General features: G+C 39.2%; 1 protein-coding gene across 1 annotated transcript in view; it reads right to left on the bottom strand.

Moving 5' to 3' along the window:
• Positions 1-22,556, bottom strand: part of LOC108785006 (schwannomin-interacting protein 1) — a 323,306-nt gene that overhangs the window by 253,198 nt on the left and 47,552 nt on the right. The window contains exons 2-3 of the mRNA XM_018553973.1: positions 9,810-9,874; positions 8,690-8,770 (exon numbers count right to left, since the gene is read on the bottom strand). Coding sequence (XP_018409475.1) covers positions 8,690-8,770; positions 9,810-9,874 — 146 coding nt within the window. The remainder of the gene's footprint in view (positions 1-8,689; positions 8,771-9,809; positions 9,875-22,556) is intronic.

Genomic DNA, 22,556 nt, shown 5'->3' with positions numbered 1-22,556 from the left:
TTTCTGTGGAGCAAGCATTTAGGCAGAACGCGAGCTTCTATGTACAATTTCAAAGGGACAGGAAACTTTGGCAGGCCCCAAAGAAAAATAATGGACACACTGAATTTCCACTCTTTAAAATATAATGCTAGAAGCAACGCTTCTAAATGTTTAACTCTTTGTTAGGACAGACAGTGTTCAAATCTGTTCAAATTCCAACTTATAATGACAAAACAGTACCCTCTCCAGCACACTTTCATTCCAGAGCAAAATTCAGCTTAAAAACAAACACTTTCTTTCAGGAAAGAGCAAGTAAAATATAAGCAGCAATTTCTATTGATTTGATTTTTTAAGTGTATTTCCACTTTTGCAATGAAATTGGGGCAATGCCTATTTTATATTTTTTACATGTTCCCGTTCACATAGCAAAAGTAAAATTGCTTTTACTTGGGTTAGGGTTTCTTGGCTTCTTACGGGTTAACTTGTTTCTCCTTCTTTGTAATGTCAGGTGGGGCTGTGAGGGGTGAACCCTAACTGTGCTGGCTCATTTCACCATAATTTTGTAAGTTAGATTTGCACATTGCATTTAACAAAGGGTTAAAGGATTACAACCCTGGCTTCTGCATTAAATGTTAATGAAGTTAATTATATAAACACATTCCACACAGTTCTGTCCCTAGTCTTTCCATATGGACAGATCACTGTGACTGTGTTCAGAAAAACCTGGGTTAAGCCATTTTGCCTGCTGCAAGAAAATCTAAAATGTAAGACATATTTTTTTATCATTTTTTTTATGCTGTGTAAATGGGAACACACAACAAACATATGGAGGGAATTTCTTAAATCTGCCTACGAAAGTGGAAATACACTTTAAGTTATGCTATGTTAATGAGAACATGTAACAAATACAAGGCAGGTGTTATTCCACTTTGGCTGCAAAAGTGGAAATACACTTTAAGGCCATAAGCTTGAATGAAGACCTGTCTGATCAACTGAGATATGATGCAAAAAAAAAGTTGGAGTGAGATATGGTGGAGATAAAAGCTGGTTCCTCTTCATGGGGACCAACAAGTATAGTAAAAAGAGTCAGTCTTTCTAATAGAAGCCATGAACTACATCCAGACCATGAAGAGGAATTTCCTTTTAGTGTACTGGCGCTGGGCATAGAGATACAAAAACAATGTCCTGGTTAAGGTGAAAGGCCTTGGGAAAGAAAGAAGCTCTAGGCCTTCATACTACCTTTAAAGAATATGACTGCCAGCTCAGACACATTATCGTAAGGTGTGTGGCCACCTTTAGAGTGACTGCAATGGTTGCTGAAAGAGAGAAGAACTAGAAAACAGAATTAAATAAAATGAATCCTGCAGGCTTTCATTTGTAGCTTCAACATTCTCTTGTATATAGGCATCAGAGCACAGGAGGTAGACACTGAAATCTCATAAAATAAGACATTTTAGGCTCAGAAATGTGCAGTCTTAGTTTTCAGGCTAAATCAGCCCTATAACATAGGGGCACTACCAGAATGACGCACAGGGGGAAAAAAGCCTTCTACAGGTAGGTAGTGGCCTTGTAACAATTTAACAATACTGCAGATTTCAATAAAAGCTCCTAGGAATAATAATAATAATAATAATAATAACAATAATAATAATAATAATATGAAATAGTTATAGACTCTATTTTATTTATAGTTATAGACTCTATTTCTTTTTTCTTACAGAGTGCACTGAAATATGGGTCTTGTATGTATCTGGCTTATAAGATGTGGATTTTTCAGTGATCAATAAAGCTATAACAACACTACCTGGTTATTGCTATTGGGAAATGGAGTTAGTTGTCTTTCTAATATTCTGACACTTACACTAGATGATTTCAATTTCAACTAAATCTGTCCCCCATCTTCATTCCACAATGAGTGCCCCATTGGGAGCAGGTCTCGGTTAACCTTGTTCTTTAGTGAAAGATTAGAAACACATTGAATCTGTATCAGTGCTATATGAAATACTATCACTGAAATGTAATGCTGCCAGCCAACGTCTCAGATACCTTTATTTGTATTCTATTATTATACTGTAACCCTGAGATAAATCAAGCCACATAAATGGCCACTGTATTGGGCAGGCATTGAAATCACTTGATGGAGTTATGTGCAGTAGCAGAGTGCTATTATGTATTAGAATCTGAAAAATAGACCCAAGCAATGAGCCTTGAGAAGGCAACATTTTATCTCACATATTCCTGTTTATCGTTGGAACAGAGGCTGATCTATTGATTGCTTACTGATGGATAGTTGCTAATAGATAATGATGATAGAAAAGAGATTGTGCAAGTGGCTTATCAGGGTCTTGACATTTCATTTATAGTAAAGCAATGTTTTGGTACCATTTTACAGTTGCTTGTCAGTTGCATTACAGCATATTTACATTGCTGTCACCATAATCGCTTAGTAGCAATGCCGGAGAAAATAATAAAGTAATGCAGAGTTTTTACGGCCTTACATTAGCACAGTGATTGGAATGTGGGAGCTCAGTATTGTTATTAGTTGCATCTTAACTGTGGATAGTGGCTATACTCAGGATGATAATAATTTAGTGAATAATAGTAATAGAATTCTTATGCCTGCTATTTTATACTCCCAAATTACCCAATTCTAAAGGTCTTTCTTATTCCAAGAAAAGGACTATTCATGAATATGCCACTTTCAGACCCAGATTTTCGGCTGACAGTCCAGTCTTTAAACACTTTAACAACAGCTGCTCTTGAACATTTAACGAATTCTGCTGTTTTGCTGATACTCGCTCCATTGCTCCGAGCGCCAACAATCATCCCATGTTCAAAGGCTGTTAAATCGCGTTGTTTACCCATATCTTCAGAAAAAAAATCACTTCTACTGTCGTGGTAAACAACCTGCTTCCATATTTATAATGGTCTGGCCCTCTAGCAACTTCAGCGCGAAATTATAGCTAATTTGCCTACAAACGTCAGGTGGTCATAATAATCTGGCCGCTCAGTGTATGTTGTGTATGTATAAATGCAACTGATCAGCTTGTCCAATCTCACTATATACTTTGAATACAGCAGAAGGACACCTAGCCTTAATTTTTTTTTAAACTGACTTGAGATAATATATCGCAACAGTTCACTGGGACCACATCCTCCCTTAAGAAGTTGGCATATCCAGAGAAATGGCTGAGGCCTCAATCTACAGAGCCCAATCAAGTTAATGCCCCTACACACAGGATGTGGATTGCTGCCAAATTCAGTTTGGATGGCAACTACTATACAACAATGGACTCTTTCTAATAGCAAGACTATTTGATGCCTTACACGACAGTATCGGAAACCAATATATACTAGGGACTTTGGCGTTTATTTATCATTGATTTGACGGACAATTCGCCTAAACTTTCACCAGGTGAGGGAACACTCACTGATGTTTGCCCAGATCTGTTCTCTTTAAAAGAGAACTATGGCCATATCTTTTTTGGCTGTAATTCTCTTTAGGATCACAGGAGGTCATTTACTAATGTCCTCCTGTGACCGAAAACTCAGCATATAGTGGACTATTGGCCGCTATATGTTGACAGTGCAGAGCCATGCTGCAGTCGGGAAAGATCCTGACATTATTGTTGGGATCCACCCAGCGGCGTAACTAGAAATCCCAGGGCCCCATAGCAAAATTTTGAAAGGGCCCCCCCAAAAAAATCCCCCACCCCCATTTTAATAGAAATGCGCTGATCAGCATGTTTTTGAGCGTTTTTAACTGCGTTTCAGTGCTGAAACGCGACTAAAAACAACCAAAATGCTCTTTCAAAAACTGTGCGGAAACCACGGTGAAACGCTTCCGCCCTGGTGTGAATGGCGCTTGAATGAGGCCTAACACTTTACTTTAATACTACCACACCAATGAGAGGCTGAGGAAAGGGGGATTATAAAAAAATGAAGGAGCGCTAAACTGTAAATAAGCGATTTATGTTATAAATGGTTTTTGCGCTGTGTTTGTGTTGTGATAAAATGATGCAGGCGTATATTTAATTACAACACAGGGTATCACAACGCACGGCAAAGCGCCACAAAGCTTTGCCATGCGCTGCCACAGTTAAGTTAATTTTTTTTACAAAAGAAAAAAATCATGCACTGCAATGCGTTCTAACAACGCACTGCAGCGCATGTGCCTGGCGTACACCACAATATGGTGCACGTGTATGTTATGTGTGTGTGGGGAGGGGGGGTTTGTGCTTTTTATTAATTATTATTTACACATTTTTTATTTTTTTTAATTATTATTTATTATTATTTTACTGTTGTGGGGCTTCGGGGAAATATTAGGGGTCTAAACAGACCCCTGACATTTCCCTTTTGAAATAGAAAAAGACATTGAAGACACAGAGTCCTCAATGTCTTTTTCTGCAGCCTCAGCACTCAGTGAATGGGAAGCACTCAGTACAGAGACTTCCCATTCATTTACAAACTGCTGATAGTAAGATATTTACTAACAAGCAGATTCTCAATGGGGAGGAGCCTCTGTACTGAGTGCTTCTCCCCATTGAGAAATTCATGAATGAACAGAAGGTGATGTAAATCACAGCCTGTTCATTCATAACTGGGGACACATAGTATTATGTGACCCCAGTTATTTACAAACACTGTAGTGATCAGACAGACAATCACTCCGGTGTTTGTCCTGCACACGTTCCTCCTGTCAGTTTCAGGATGGCAGCGGCTCCTCCACCGTCCATTTTTTTTCGGATACCCGCTGCCTCAACCCATACCCCCCCATGCCATGGGCCCCATAGCGACCGCATTGGTCGCTATGGTGGTAGTTCCGCCACTGGATCCACCCCACTGCCTGATTGACAGCTGGTTCTGCCTCTCTAGAGCCATAGCCAGCTGTGCCCGCCACCTCCCCTGTCTGTCCCTCCATTCAGCACTGGAGGAACAGAGAAGGGACGGGGGAATCCCTGCAGGGAGCGGTGACTGACAGTCAGCACTCTCTGCAGGGAAAAGATAATGAACTGAGTAATCAGCGGTATGTGATCTCACAGTTCTCATTCAATAGAGCCAATGTGTGACAGCTGCAGTGTCACACCGTGGCTTTATTTATGGGGGTGTGTGTATTCCACTCTCCCCATAATTCTCCTTTACTGGGAAAAAGTGTTTTACTTTACTAGTCATTCTATTTATCACTCAAGAATGTAGATTTATTCTGATATTTGTCCAGCATTTGCCTTGCACAGTATTCAAACTATGCCATTTTAAAGAGGGGACATGTGTATTTTAAGGTGTGTCTTGCTCTGCAGCTGTAAATATTTTCATATATAGTGAGCGTCAGACCTGTGTTTTTAATAAATTGTTCAACACTTCCATGATTTTTTTTGTGGCATATTTATGGGCTAGTGTCCCCATAGCAAGGTAGCAGCAAGTGTGCAGGCACCCAGCTATACTAATACTAGCTTGCCTACACTTCAGCACTGAAGGAGTGCTTTAAAACAGATACACCAATCTGATGCTGTTGGGCTGTAAAAGGGGGGCTTCTGTGTCACCAATTTGCCCCTGTCAGAAGATGCCCCACAGTAATAAAAAAAAAAGGTCGAGTAATTGCTCTCCATGGTGCTGAAAGAGTTTATACCCAGTTTCAGCACCATGGACAGCAATTGCCAACAGATGAGTGAAAGGACCTCTTGTTATTTAACAAGATTTACACAATGATTTGCCCAAAAAATTCAGCCGCAAATATGTAAATAACCTCTACTGTATTTTAGATATTCGAAGCAGATCCTGAGGGCTGATATCACAGGTTCAACTGTGTACCCCTTTTAAGCCAGATACATTTTTATATTTTAGCTTTGGACGTGATAAGCTCAACGATAAGTTAAAGCAATACATACGTTCAAGGTAATACATACTTTGGGGGAATTTATCAAAGTTGAAGCAGAAGAATCTGGACCAGTTGCCTATGGTAACCAATCAGCTTCTCTCTTCAGTTAAGGTTTGAAAATGAAAGGTGGGTGCTGATTTGTTGCCAAGGGCAACTGCTCCATATTCTCTCTGCTTCAGTTTTGATAAATTCCCCTCATTAAGGGGAATTTATCAAAACTGGAGCAGACAAAATCTGGAGCAGCTGTGCATGGCAAGCAATCAGTGTCTCTCTTTCATTTTTTTCATTGTAAGTGAACAAACTGTAAAGGGAAGTTGCTTGGTTGCCATGGCAACTGCTCCAGGATCTGTCTGCTCCAGTTTTGATAAATTCCCCCCTATTGTCTTTTCTGGGACAAATAAGATTTTTTTGCCAGTATTGCACATATTATTTAATTTTAATGTACTTAATATGCAAAGCAAAAAATCAAAACAAAAAATGAAAAAAGTTTAAATATGAATAATGAAAATGAAAAGGGACAAGTTGATGGAGCAGCAATTTCAGCCTAGATCTCCTTGCAGGATCCTTGAGCAATAGATGGGAAGTTGATAGTTGGTTTTGGTGACTTTTAAAGGTTCAGTGGGCTCTAAATGACTCCTGAGGGTTACCAAAGCTCTATTCAACTATACTAGATCTCTCCTTGTGCTATAAATGGCCTCTCATTAGCCTAAGCAGAATACAAAAAATTGAAGCAACAGCACATAAACAATGATCATACACAAAGAACAAAACAGATAAAGAACACCAAATTAAGTGGCCTAAACGACCCTTAAGATTCAGGGTTCCATACCTGAGAAGCCTCCGCAGCTGCGATCCACACTACTGCAGTCCATTCAGGCGTTACACATAGCACCGATGTCTTTTTTTTAACTTGCCGCACGTGGTGTGGTCCTCTGGGCAGTCGCCGGCCGCCTAAATTAGGACCCCACCTGGAGTGCCGCCCACCGGAGCAGCAGTGACGCAACGCTCCTCTTCAGCTCAGCGCCGACGACGTCCTCACGTGTGAGGAAAATCGTTCGCCACCTTGTGAGGCACCTCGAATGAACAGGCAACAGTAAGTGAGGGCCTGGGCTTAAGTGGATAGTTTAGAATTCTTAGTGCGAACAAGAAGAATCTATTGCTGCAGTGTAGTTGGAATATGTACTGTACATGTACTACATATAGAATACACTGCAGCAATAGATTTACAGTAATCCCCTGCTAATATGAATAGGTTAAATGATCCATAGTAAATAATATGTACATAACATGTTGTTGTACTATAGATCATTTAACCTATTAATGTTAGCAGGGGAGAATTGTAAATCTATTGCTGCAGTGTATTCTATATGTAGTACATATACAGTACATATTCCCAATACACTGCAGAAATAGATTTACAATGATCCCCTGCTAATATGAATGGGTTAAATGATCCATAGTACAACTACATGTTATGTACTATTATGTACGTACGGATCATTTAACCTATTCATCTTAGCAGGGAATAATTGTAACTCTATGGCTGCAGTGTACTGGACGTGTGTGCTGTATATGTACTATGGATCATGATTTAACTGATTCATGTTAGCAGGGCAGAATTGTGAGCGTCTCTCACAAGCTGAGCACTGAGACGCAATGCAGCGATTCTGCCCAGCGCCGACTACAAGAGGCATCGCGTGAGGCAACAGGGATCGGAGTGAAACTGTGAGTGAGGGAAGCTGGGACAGGGCTGGCTGTAAATCTATTGCTATAGTGTACTGGAAGTGTATACTGTATATGTAGTGTACATATGTACATATATACAGCACACACCTCCACTACACTACAGCAATAGATTTACAATTCTTCCCTGCTAACAATAATAGGTTAAATCATGATTTAATAGTACATAACATGTAGTTGTACTATGGATCATTTAACCTATTCATGTTAGCAGGGCAGAATTTTAACTCTGCAATGTACTGGAGGGTTAAATGATCCATAGCACACACTTCCAGTACACTGCAGTCATAGAATTACAATTCTGCCCTGCTAACATGAATAGGTTAAATGATCCCAGAGGCAGGTGCATGATAAGATTTGCAGTTTCACTGTAGCTGTGTGAAAGCAAATACAAATGCTTTATTGTTCTAAAACAGTCTTAAATTAAAGTTCTTCATAATCGTAAAGAAATTGGCCTAAAATCATTAGTATGTATTGGTTTTTTTTAAATGTCACCTGTCCCTTTAGGAAAAAGTATCGGTAATTGGTATCAGCAAGTACATGAGGGGAAGTACTTGTACTTGTACTTGGGCTTGAAAAAGTGGTATCAGAACATCCCTACTTAAGATCCCCCTCCACTCAAAAAAACAACCTTTAAATAAGGAAAGAAATAATAGATCTTTTTTTGAATTTCCTCTTCACGGAAATTCCCCAGAAGGCAAATTTGGTCATTTTGCAGCATAATCAATTTTGCCACCATCACTCTGCGGATCCCTAGTCACCTGAACCACATAACTGATTTGCATAATTTACCATGGCAAAAGGTTTAGGGGTCAGTAATGACACAATATGCCTGAAATGCATAATTCATTTTGCTGAAATCACCCCTCTTATTCTTGTTCCTGTTATGCTGAGTTGAGTTACACTTATCACAGAAAATTGTCATATTTCCTGAAAGTGGTGTCGCACTAACAGTTGTTTGCATTATTCTGCCATCCATAGGACAGAAAGAGTAGAGGTACATATCCTCTCATATTAGGTATGCCTCCAGATTTCACAAATCTTTTAATTCAAGCACATAAACATTTTTATATTAAAGATTTCACTTACATTTTTACTTTGGATTCCAGTGGCTGTTGACAGCCCATATATTTCATGCTATTATTATCTACATCCATGTCATCCTGATGGCTGTGAAAAAAATATGAGTATATTTTGTTAACATGCTAACAGGTCACTGAAGGAATAAAACCATGAAATGCCTTTTCTTTGAACAATCTGCCTCCAGACAATATAATCTGCTTTCATGTTTGCCGGTAATATGTTAATCCCAATACCATTGTGATTTATGATAGAAATCCCTTTTTATCTTTTTTTTCTAACATTTATATTTCAGTGTCAAATATTTATCAAAATGAAGATTAAAAGCTAGGCTTGTGAGTAAAATAGACAATTTTGGTATGAAATATTTTATTCTCCAAGTACAAATAGTACATTCACATGTTTCCTCGCCACCGCCAAAATCTTCTCTCCTGAGAACATTTTTGGCTTTGCATACTTTAAAGCAGATAGGCAACATTGGCACTCCAGCTGTTGTGGAATTATAAGTCCCACAAGGCACTGCATGATTCTGACAGCCACAGGCATGCCTGCCAGAGGTAGTTGCATGATGAGATTTGCAGTTTCAGCACAGCTGGAATGAGGTTCCCTACCCCTGCATTAAACTGTATTAAAGTACTAAAGTGTATTAAAATTCAGGGCTGCTCGAAGTACTAAATCACAGAGAATCCCCAAGACACTCAGGCTAGCATTATTAGGATAAAGACTAGTAGACATATTCAAAGTTAAGGAACACAGGGCTGCTATTTCTAAGACTTTAGCTGGAATACTTATTATATGTGAATCATTTACTGGTATCATTACAGTTATTGTAACAATTGTAGTATCTATTATCAACACAATAATGATAGAATGCTGAAAAGAACTACAGCAATGTTCTTAATATACAAATTGACTCTATACAAAATTAAAATGTGTTTTAATTTTGAGTATATGCTTAATGTGGTAGACTTGTTCTCAGGTTGAGTTGAAGCTTACCCTTGCTTTAAAAAGATCCCTTCTAATCCTTTTAAAATAAACACATACCGGCATGAATAAGTGTTTTCTACCTGGGGTAAAGTCTTTTTTTTCCTGAAATAAAGTTTTTTGTTATAACAGGCTGAACTTTTACCTTGCCAGCAAGCAGGCCCCATCATTGATTTGTTCAAATGAATGTTGAAGCCTTCCGACTTCTTCCTGTAAAAGGACAGTAAGATGGATGTCAAGAGTAGGCTTGCACCTCATTAGCATTTTTTTTATATTCATCCTAACATATTCTTCTGATTTTTCAGAGATGAGTATGATCTTTATTTTACAGATCCAAAGCTATAATATATACAGTGTGTAAAGTACACGTGTATGTGTGTAAAGTACATGAAGGTGAGAACTGGAAGAAAATTTTTGACAGGCAGAGATAGACAGTCGTGCACACAATGACCGAGATATATATCAGTGTTGATTATTCAATGGGATTGACCTTGTCAATAGTTAATTTGCTGCCTTAATGTTCTCAATAACCCATTCACTTCCAGAAGAGTATTAATGAACTACCCCGCATATATCCAAAGACTTTTAGATTCTGGTCTTTACTCAAAGCATTTATTCTATAATTATCCTTTAACCTTTCTCTCCTTACATTTGTTCTATATGGCTAATCCATTTGTGCTTCAGTAATGAGCTAGGGCCAGATTTAAAACACAGTCATTTGACAAGTGGATTTTTCCAGCACCATTCAAATTACCCTTTTCATATTAAAATGTCTGCATACATCAAGCTATCCTGAGTCCCATCAAAACATCTGAGTGACAATGGAATATGACTGGCAGGCAGAAAAAGATAAATGATGCCTTCTTGAACTCCTAGAATGCCTGGAGCATGAATATCTTCCAAACAGAGCTCTGTTTTAACAAAGTTAAGTCTGGAAAAATATAGAATTTGTACCAAGAATCTTGTTTAAAAAAGGAAAATGTGCTTCTTTTATATATCTTTCCTTCAAAATGGTTTAAATTCCACTTCATCCTTTGACTCAACCAAAAAGTACCTTGATAATTTTAAATTTTTACGTAATGAATTCCTGACTTACTATCCGGTCCACTCCTACCATAACACAAGGTCAGAGTCTCGTCAGTAGGAATGCCCTCGAGGAAGTGGCTGGACAAAATCCTTCCATCATGGTGCAATACAATGTTCCACCCCAAGATATAAAGAGCAAGTGTAGTAAATGTTCTTCCCTAAGGCTCGGTTCACACCTGGGCGTACCATAGGCGTGTTTTTTCTGCTCGTTTTTCAGCTTGTTTTTTGCGCTTTTTTTATCACGTTTTTTCGTTCAGTGAAACGCACGTTCAATGCTTGTTTTTATTCCTCCCTAGCGGTATGATTTTTTTTTCCTTTATTTTTTTTTTAAACTTTCAAACTTCCCGCCGGTTCCACCTACCTGCGACGCGGCCGCTCGCAAGGGACAGAACCCGGAAGTCGGCAGCGGCCGAAGGACACAGCGGGGATCGCGGACAAGGTAAGTCCTACGCTGTATTCCCGAGTGTGGCTCGGGGTTACCGCTTTGTTAACCCCGAGCCACACTCCGGAATACCAATGGATATGCGTGGAAAAACGCCCCAAAGAAGCTCCTGTACTTGTTTGGGTGTTGGGGGTTTTTCAGCACATTTCCACGGGCTGAAATATGCCCAGGTGGGAACCATGCCCATAGGGATTCATGGGATTTCACTTGCTGAGCGTTTTTCAGCACTTTGAACAGCGCTGAAAAATGCAGAGGTGTGTACCCGGCCTTAATCTGGCAGTAGGAATGCTAAATCATACTTCTTCTGCACTGTAAATGAATAGTTATGAATTATCTTCCTGCTTATGTGAGAGACATTTGGGGACTGGCATAACACAGGTGCAATTGGGATCAAGAAGGAATAAAAAAAAAAAGTGACAGTAGGGCAAAAATGTAGCTGAACACCTGTGAGCTCTATGCAAAATGTGAGCTGGGCTCCACAAAATGAGGATTTGGACACTGGCAGACAAAAAAACAGTGACCAGCTTTGTATAAACCCTCCTATTCCCAGCATGCCTTAGTTTTGCAGTAAAGTAGTGGTGAGAGCAAGACCATAAACACATAGGGGTGGGACCTGTGTTCCATAATGAACTTAAAGAAAAGGATTTTACAATGAGTGCAAAAATCCTGTTTTCTTTGTTCATTGAAGGACAAGATTTAAAGGCACTTGGGATGTCCACAAGCAGTCCAACTGAAAGATGGGCAACACAGCAAAAAAAAGCTAACAAGCCATCTACGCAAAAAATAGGAGAGCCACCTAAAGAACCAGAGCTGGCATCAGAAGAGACCTGAACTTCCACCTGGTAAAACTTACAAAATTTGTGTACTGAAAACCAGGTGGCAGATTTCCAAATAGGATAGGATACAAGTTGTCTGATGCCAAAAATGTCCAAGGAGCACTAACAGATCTGGTAAAGTGCACCTTGACAGGAAAGGGGGGAACCCAATCCTTAAGACCATAAGCCTAAATGATGGTCTGTCTGAGCCACAAAGAAATGGTGAAACGTGAAGCTGGTTCCTTTTTGTGGGGACCATCAGGGATTACAAGTGAGTCAGTATTTCTAATGTGAACATTGGCTGCGTGGTAGACACACACAGCACGAACTACATGCAAACAATAAAGGGAAATTTCTGTTAGATGTACTAAGGCCAGGCAGAGGGACAGGAGCACAATGTCCTAGTTAAGGTGAAAAGTCAAAGTCACCTTGAGAAGGAAGGAGGCTTTAGGCCTTATCACCACCTTATCTTTGTGCAAGTTTTTGTGTGGTTTTTACAGGATAAACCTGCCAGTTCAGACACATGCCTTGCAGAAATGATGCCAACAAGTAAAACAACCTTCTGAGTGAGCATAGAAGATGAAGATCCCTGATTTTTTTCAAAGGCCTGTTTTTGAAGTGATGAGAAAACCAAATTCAAACCACTGGAAGAAACAGGTGAGCACACAGAGGGAACAACATGAGAAGCACCCTGCACAAAGGAAATTGAAGAATGAGTAGCTAATTGTATTTAGGGCCAATTGTTATTTTTAGTCCTGATTATAATAAGGTTAGTATTTGTCCCTGGGCTGACATTAAGGTTTCCTTCAACACACAAAGTGAAGTATACCTTCATTGCGATGTAAGATCTCATGAGAAGTTGAATTCCTGGCTTTTAACATTGTGGGGATCACCAATTCAGGGAGACCCCTGTCTCTCAAGACCTGAGCTTTAACAGCCATCGGCAGAATGCCCTCTAACTCTATCCTGCGGAGTAAACAAGGAAGGAGTTTGAGGGGGAGAAAAGGACATAGATCAGGTTCTACCAATTCCATGGAGCCACCAGAGTACCCACTGCCTTTGCAGAGGATTTCTTTACCTGGAGACAAACCTGTCCCATTTGCTGTTGAACCTGGAAGGCAAGAGATCCACATTTGTTTATCCCCTACCAGTGACACAGGCTCTGGAGCACTTCCGTTTGTAGGACCCACTCCCCCATGACAGGCAAATATGTCCAGAGACTACACAGATTTGTCCTACAGAATGTTGAGTTGTAGGGGTCTGAAATGAAAATGGGCAAACAGAACTGTCTCGAAGAAGACTGCTATCAGTCCCATTACTCCCATGCAAAAAGCAAACAGTCAGTCGACTCTTGGACAAAAGAGTCTGAGTCTGGGACTGAAGAATTAAATGTTTTTCTTGTGGAAGAGTTAACACATTGTTGATTAGTGCCAACTGTTCCTTCAACACTGGGTCGCACAAATATCCCACAATTTGGATGCCCTGGAAGTGTAACCAGGCAAGCACAGGGGCTAGAACCTTGGTGAATACACGTTGAGTGGAAAACAGACTGAAAGGCAGAACCATGAACTGGAAATGCTGAGGACCCACAGCAAAGTGAAGAAACTGCTTATGTGCTGGAAATATAGGGACATGCAAGTACACATCCTTGATGTCTACAGAGACCAGTAAGTACCACTGATGAAGGGAGGCTATTAAAGACTTGGTAGATTACATACAGAATTTTCTAGAATTCTTTAAGCTTCTTAGAATGCAACAGCATCTGAAGTAGGTCTAATGCAGAAATAGTGCACCTTTAATGAATTCTTACTGATCTTACAAGTGTCTAAAACTAATGTGAAAAGTACTCGCATTGCATTTGCCCACTGAAGCCCATCAAAGTAGGCCTTTAAAGGAATTAGATATTTCAACTGCAAAAAAAGTCAACAGTCTTGTACTCTGTGACTTCTGTCTCCTTTATACATTACTGTTAATGAGTGCTTTGTAGCAAAATATGTATATATTATTATGAGTTATGTATCTGAGCATGTGAATAATGCTAGTAATTATCCATAAAACTGAGTGCTTAATGCAATTTTGACATTCATTGGCAGGCATTCTCTTTCTTTTTCTTTATCAAAAACTGGAGCATGACAGTAGCATAAATAAACTGTTCAATTCCACTGGTGAAGAAACAGGGAGCTGGTGAAATAAATCAAACACAATGACCCTCTGAATGTGCTCTGATATTTCACATGGTCAGTACCTGTGGTATATTACATGGGTGACTTTATGTTCTTCAAATCAATACTATAGTGTAGATTATGACCATTTTACGTTTCATTTCCATGCTATTTGTTAAGCATAATATTTTATACACCTTCTTCTGTTTACACTGTAGTTGTCATGAATTTCAAGATAAGGTAGATTGGTAGCTTTAATGTTATGCAAGGTGTACAAACACACTAAATCGTGAATTTCTTATAGCAAACATTTTTTGAGTTTGCATAAAAAATGTTCTACCTGTGTTTTAAATCATTTGACGGTATCAGTTACATTTGGGGCACTCAAATAAGGCTCAAATAACTATCTGTCATTTTCAGGTGCTGATTTATAGCAATTATAGATACGAAAATGTGAACTAAAGTGGTATTTCTGCCCATAGTGACCAATCAGGTTTTATCTTTGAACAATTAAACAAGAACTCTGATTGAATACTGTTTTTTTAAATGAAGTGATAGGGAAGAATATTATTTTCTCTTCTTTGTTCACCGTTCAATGAGATCCTGGTACAGTAAACCAAAAACACTGGGGATCTGCAAAGCACCATACAGCAATTACCTAGGTGAACGTTGTGTGAATCTTGTATGAAAAAATTATAAATAGACCCCAAATTGTGTCAGCTGTTTGGTGGCTCTGAATTTAATCCAATCTACTCCCTTCTACAAACATTTGCATGAAGAGGTTTAGTCATTTGGTCACAAGGGCCTTAAAGGTAGCACTGGAGGATCAGATGCCACCAGCTAAGCAACACTGTCCTGAAATATGTTTATTGAAATAATCTTCAATAAAAAAGAATGTTCAAGGAAACTGAACTAGGAAATATGTACTGTAGGCCACCTACCTGGCTGTGTAGCATAGTATTAGAATGTAAATAACTGTAAAGGACTACAAAAATTCAGTGGTAAATAAACCAGTACAAATTTGTATTTAAACTGTGTATTTTGCTGTTTTGTGATCTAAATTAATTTTTACTGCATTAGCTTAAATGAAATACATGGCATAAATTGATGACATGGTTCATGGATTTATTGATTGATGGATTCATACATTAGAATTAAAAACCATGGGTCTCCAACTGCAACATATCTCTGAGGAAAATATTTCACCACATTAACACTTTTAACTCCTTCCTCAACCATGTTTTACATATGTTGTCTGCATAATGTGTCTGCTTTTCACACTCCTTTTCTCTGCTCCACATACTGACCCTTATCATGCCCCCCACACTCTGTTCCTGCACATACAGCCCATTGTCACACCCTCTGCACACCACCCCTGCGCATACTGCCCACTGTCATACCCCCTGCTCATACTGCCTGTTGTCATATCCTCCACACCCCTTTCCTGCACATACTGTTGCTGGCATACCCTCGTACTCCTCCCCTGCATAGACTGCTTTTCACTCCTGCTCTGTACATTTAGGCCCCATTCACACTGCGCGATTCGCAAATCGCGCGTTTGTCACGCGATTTGCATTTTGCACGATATCGCGCAAATGCTTGCATTGAGCAAGCGAGAATCGCTGCAAAATCCGCTCCAAAAAGAGTCCTGCTGTAGCGACACATAACCCGCAACAGCAGGACCCTTTGCCCCATTGCAAAGCATTGAAGAGCGATATCGCGCGGTAAATAGCCGCGATATTGCGGGAATTACCACGCGATAAATCGCTCAATGTGAACGGGGCCTTAGCTCTCCCTCTTACCCTCTGCACACCTGTCCTGCACATACAGAACACCCCATACCTCTGCACTCCTATCCTGCACATACTTCACACCCCATATCCTCTATACGCCTGTCCCGCACATGCTGCACACCTCATACCTTCTGCCACCTGTACACCCCATAACTTCTGTACACCCCATGCCCTCTTCACCCCTGTCCTGCACATACTGCACACCCCATACCCGCTTCACTCCTGTCCTGCACATACTGAACACCACGTACTCTCTGCACTACTGTCCTGCACATACTGAACACCCCATATTCTATACATGCCTGTCCTGAACATGCTGTACACCCAAACCCACTGCATTCCTATATATATATATATATACACACACACACACACACACTGAGTGGCCAGATTATTATGACCACCTGACGTTTGTAGGCAAATTAGCTATAATTAGCTATAATTTCGCGCTGAAGTTGCTAGAGGGCCAGACCATTATAAATAGGGAAGCAGGTTGTTTACCATGACTTTTTCTGCAGATATGGGTAAACAACGCGATTTAACAGCCTTTGGACGTGGGATGATTGTTGGCGCTCAGAGCCATGGCGCGAGTATCAGCAAAACAGCAGAATTAGTTAAATATTCAAGAGCAGCTGTTGTTATAGTGTTTAAAGACTGGACTGTCAGCTGAAAATCTGGGTCTGATTGTGCAAATTATGTCCGTCAGCGACTAGTCAATGTTAGGGCAGAACGGAGAGTGGCAAGACTGGTACAAGACAACAGAAGGGCAACAGTGCAGTGTCAGATTCCTCGCATCACCTTTCAACATCTCGTGGAGTCACGAGGCGGCCAAACAAAGTAATCTTGTGGAGTCATCTCGTGGCCCAACGAAGTACTGATGGGGTAGTCATACACAGGTACATATAAAACACACCATGCATTTCCTTTAGGCTGACCAAAAAAAAAATTAAATATAAACACATTTGTCTTGATAAATTATATTCGCAGTGTTCTATATGGCAATGGATAGATTGAAACATTAAAATAGATATACTTGCATTAGATACAATTACACCTTTGGCTGTTCATAGATATTGGGCAATACAATACTTAAACTGTATTACAATAACATTATAGCAAAGCAATAATCACAACCAATGATACCACAATACATGGACTTGCCTATTATTTATTTCTCCTCATTACCTCTGGCATTTCCCTAAATAATATCATTCATTTATACACCAAAAGACATTATTTATAGAGACTGTAATACGAAAACTACAATAACAGCAAGTAAATGTTTGAATAATTAAAATGAGCAGCAGTCAGAAAATCTATACTAATTCCAGTTTTGCACCATTGAACATGAAGTATTGATTAGTGCTCAATTGCGTCTATATTTATGAAGCTAGCTATGTTGGTATAGGCAGATAACTTGATTATTTATGTTCTACTGGCTAGATGAGATCCACACAGACATCTAGTATGATGTACTTCCAGTCTTGTGAAATGAAAAGAACAATTTTGTCATAATACTAAAAGTGACCAAATGTTTTCTAGGAAAATATGCAAACAACCCTTGAAAACACATCCAAGTCTGCTGATCCTAGTCTGCTAAGTGTAAATAAACTGAGCTAGCATCCCAGTGTATGATGGTAGATCTAAACCTTAACTGGATGACATTAAGGGGTCTATTCACAAAGCTGCCGAAGGATCTGGCCGTAGTCATATGCATGCATTCCAGAATTGGCTACACACAGTTTTGGACTGGTTTTCTGATAGTGGCAGCAGAGGATCATGACTGCGTAATTTGTATCAGAACAGTTACTTGTGGTCTGCACCAGGGAAGCATATGACTGTGAGACAACACAGGAGCACATCAAAGAGACAGTTGTCACCAACAACAGGAAGTACCTGAACAAGGATCATGTTAGCTTAGGGTTTAGATCTAATTAAGCCCTTCTGATTTAATAAAGGGTATCTATGGTCAAAAACTAAGAATAATTATGTATTTCTATACTGAATTTCCATAAGTTCATTCCCACTCCTAATAACTATATGGATCTAAAAGTTTGTAAACTTACTTATTGAAGATGCCCATAGGATTTACTTCCTCAATTTACTGACATAATCTCACTCAGCCTAGTGAATATACACTTTCTTGTGTCACAACTCAACATTTAAAAAATGTAACATTATCAATGCTTGCTGAAAGCAATACATGATGGGATACGTAGTATTGAGAAATTAAGATTGCATCACATCAAGCAGCAGATAAAGACACACAAAGCATAATGGAAATCCAGGAAGTTGTTAAAGTGATGGGCAGACAGAAAGTAGATTAAAAGGGATTTTTTCCAAGTAAGCTTTGATTGCATTATCAAAAATAACTGTAGTATGTATTCCTAATACAATGGTGGTGCTATAACAGGATAGTATATGCTAGGACTTATTATGGTCTGTGTTGTCTTACAGCCAACATTTTCTCATTTCAGGTAATGAGTTTCTAATAAGAATAGAATTCTGATCTAGTGTTTTAAGGAATATATAAACGAACAGGGGAGAAGGAGTTTCGCAATAAGTAACAAGTGTATAAACTATATGTATTCAGCTCCTGGGTTGCAAAACCAAAACCAAACAATGCAATTTTAGGTTGGGTCATTTTATGAACAAGATAGGCTTTTTCAAGAGGGGTACACATTCTAAATAGTAAACAGTCTTCTTTAATTAAAACAACAAATCATCTTCAGATGGCGGTCTAAAATGTTGTACCCATGTTTTTAATTACTAAGGGTTAGCTTACCAGGTTGTGTGTGCTTTGAACACAACCCCTACACCTTTCCATTGCATTATATTATGTTTTCCTTTTTAGTTTCAGGAAAGGAATACGGAAGATTACTGATTGAACATAGTTAGTGTTAAATATTCATATTACATATATTATTTTAATATTCATATTATTGTTGCTCAGGATTGTGTAGCTTGTAAAAGGCTTCTCCACCAAGATAGCCACCCAACAGACTTCCCTTCCTAAAGCATATCTACAAATGTAATTAAGAATCGTGACTTTTACAGCTCAATTTGAATTTCCAGAAAAGTGTGGATATTATGGGTTCAGCTGACTGCAAAACATGAAGCTACATGGGGGGTATAGCCCTGGAGTAGGAATGTCTCTATAGTGATACATGCTATTTGCAGGCCTAGAAGGAATGCATGTATAGGAATCTGGTGTGCCTAGTCTGCAAACAATTAGTTTAACACTCAGAACTATATTTTAGTTTGTTAGAGTAGGAAGTGGTAGCTGTCAAGATGCCACCTTGAATATGGGAATTAAAAGTATACCTGCTATAAAACGGGGCGAAAAACGATGACCTTTAGTGAAAGCCATGTTAAAGCAATCAGTAGATCCAGAGATAAAGACACCTACATTTGTTACATAGTTACATATAATTACATAGTATTTGAGGTTGAATAAAGACATAAGTCCATCAAGTCCAACCTATTGCATGTATGCATTTATGAACAGGTGTGTGCGTGTATATGTGTCCATGTGTGATTTTTCTCTTAGCAGTACCTGTACCCCTGTATGTTATGGTCTCCAAGGAACTCGTCCAGGAGTCTCTTGAATGATTCCACACTTATAGCTGAAATCACTTTCTGCGGCAGCGAGTTCCAGACCTTAACCGCTCTAACTGTGAAGAATCCCTTGCGCCCTGTATGTTGAAAAAAAATTTCCACCAATTTTTGGTTGTGCCCTCTGGGTCTTTGTTATGGAGCTGACCGTAAACAGTTTGTTACTAAGGTTGCTGTCACCCTTAAATAGTTTATACATGAAAATCATGTCCTCCTTAATCTCCTAACCTCCAACAAGAACATATTTAATTTTAACAACCTTGTTTCATAGTTCAGATCCTCGAACCCCTTAATGAGTTTGGTTGCCCTCTTCTGAACTTTTTCCAGCTCAAGGACATCCTTTCTGAGTATCGGTGACCAAAACTGGACCGCATACTCCAGATGTGGCCAAACCAGTGATATGTAAAGTGGCAAAATGATAGACTTGTCCCTGCAATACATACCCTTCTTAATGCAAGACAGGACTCTGCTTGCTTTGTTTACAGCAGTCTGGCACTGTTCTTCAGTCTGCGATCTATAATGACCCCCAAATCCTTCTCCATTTCCGACTACCCTAGTGGCACCCCCATAAGTTTATAGTCCATTTGCCTATTTTTAACTCCAAGGTGCATTACCTTACATTTATCGACATTGAACTTCTTTTGCATACAGATTACAATTTTAAAATAAATTAATGAAACTTCTCTTGCACTTCTCTTTCCTCTGGAGCCTCCCCATTGGGCCTTCGATGTGATAGGCAGCTTCAAAGACCATAGAAAGTCTTGAGAGATAGAAGGGGTGGGACCACGCTCAACTTTTTCAGGAAAAATAATGCATGTAAATTAAATTGCCTATATTTCAGGATCTACCAATTGATTTGACATGTTGATTTCATTGACGTTAACCTCTGCTTACGCATTTTCTCACCATATCCTCAGTTTAAATTGCATTGCAAAAAGTTCACTCTTTAAACAAATGAAACAGATTTAAATGTATGAAGCAGAGCAGAATGGTAGCAAAGAAGTATCGGTTGGACATAATTATGTGTTTGATAAAATGGTTGGTCTATTCAAAACAAGCAAGAAAATTGAAGGAATATATGCTATAGGAAAACTGTCCCAGTGGGCAGAATGATAAATAATTTAAAAGATACCGCCATCCATGCTAAACAGCGTGGATTGCATTCTGATAGTGGTGGGTGTGTCACTGTCAGAATACCTGAACAGTGACTGCAGCTGATTTTCCATACAACTCCCAACATTTTCAGATCAAAGGATGTAGGGTAGGAAGCTGCCAACAGGGCCACCCATTCAGTAAATTTCAGCTGGTTCATCGAGAACTGGTTGAATTTTGCTCCCTGTATAGGCGACCAACAACTTTCCACCCAACTCCCTAAAATTTCAGATCGAAGGATGTAGGGTAGGAGGCTGCCAACAAGGACACCCATAAATACATTTTTAAGGATGCAGCAAAATTTCAGGTTCCAAAATTGGACAAAATGCAAAATTTTTAGTACCCAAACGGCCAGAAATGCGGTGCATCCCTAGCTTCTCTCCTGCCTGTTGGGCACCGGTCTGTGTCCCTGCTGCTCTCCCCCACCTGTGTCTGCAGAGACAGCGGGGATCGGAGGGAACACAGAGCTGATTCAGCTGCTTTCATTTGGCAGGGAGGTGAGAAGCTGTCAGGATGCCGAATGGGACTGTAACTTATACTATCTCCACAGTATGTGAATGAACAGGAGCACTCAGTATAGAGGCTTCCTGTTCATTCATAACAGTGGCTGCAGAAAAAGATATTCAGGACTCTGTTGTCAATTTCTTTTTCTATTTTAAAAGATAAATATCGGGGGTTTAGACCCCTGATATTTCCCAAAGCCCCCTACAGTAAAATAAAAAATAATAATAAAATAATAATAATAATAATACCATTTTTTAAAAGGTTGTAAAAATGTAATTTTCATTTTAGTTTCGGCCTAACACATTTTCTAATTTTGGTTTTGGTCTGAAGATGTAATTTCGGTGCATCACTAAGTTTCAAGAAACAAAGATGCTAGTCTGAGGTTACTTGGCCAAAGGCAACACAGCAAGACATAAACATATGCTGAAGCAGCTCATAATTACTATATATTATGATTAAGGAAGCAAGGCAGCTTTCCTCAGTCATGTCTCTAAAGGTCTGTTATGTCACCATATAATGAGAACCACTGCTAAATATTTAATACTCACTGTATAAGACCTAATCATTAAGAATGGAAATTGCTATCTACAACAGAGTACAAGTCTGCTGTTGCAGTTTACTGTCTGCGTTACATGTGGTCCTACTGGATTACGTTACAAATTATGTTGATCTACAATTTTTCTTTTCATTATAGGACCTTGCAGAGGGCAACAATTGTCCCTGATGTGGTATGTAAGCCTTTTTAATGTGTTACCACAGGGTTTCCAAGTAGTAGGTAGTTTTAGACAAAGCAATTAAGTTCAACCACATGATTTCAAAGAGTGACAGTCAAACAAAGGTAAGGGATTCGCATGTCAGTGCTGCCCCTAGGCAGCGCTATGAAGCACAGGAAATTCCATCTAGTGACAGTAGTGCCATGCAAATGACATTCGCCCAGTTATGATCTGGACAGAAGACTTTTAAATCAGCCCTTAAGTGTTTATGTGAGAGATTCCAAAGATTTGCTATCACTAAGATGATATCATTTCCGAAGTTATGCCATCTATTGATTTTATTATTTAGTTCCAGTCTGTGACGCAAGGATTAATGTCCATTACCCTTCCCAAGTAATAAAGGTTTCTTTTTAGGAGTTTGAGCTAACTGCATTTACTTACAAAGATGCTAAACATTAGAGCATATTTCATATGCATTTTTATATATTTTTATACAAACATTCACTGCAGGTAAATGCAAGTGCATGTGTTAAATTACAGTGATTGATTCACCAGATGATGAAAGATACAATCAATGATTTAAAAATGTGCCCCTTTATGTTTAAGTGTA

Source organism: Nanorana parkeri, unplaced genomic scaffold (genome assembly GCF_000935625.1).
Source record: "Nanorana parkeri isolate BGI_ZX_2015 unplaced genomic scaffold, ASM93562v1 scaffold136, whole genome shotgun sequence".
In the NCBI taxonomy this organism is placed as follows: Eukaryota; Metazoa; Chordata; class Amphibia; order Anura; family Dicroglossidae; genus Nanorana; species Nanorana parkeri.
Note: the sequence above shows the minus strand (reverse complement) of the source record. Positions and strands in the feature narration are given on the sequence as shown.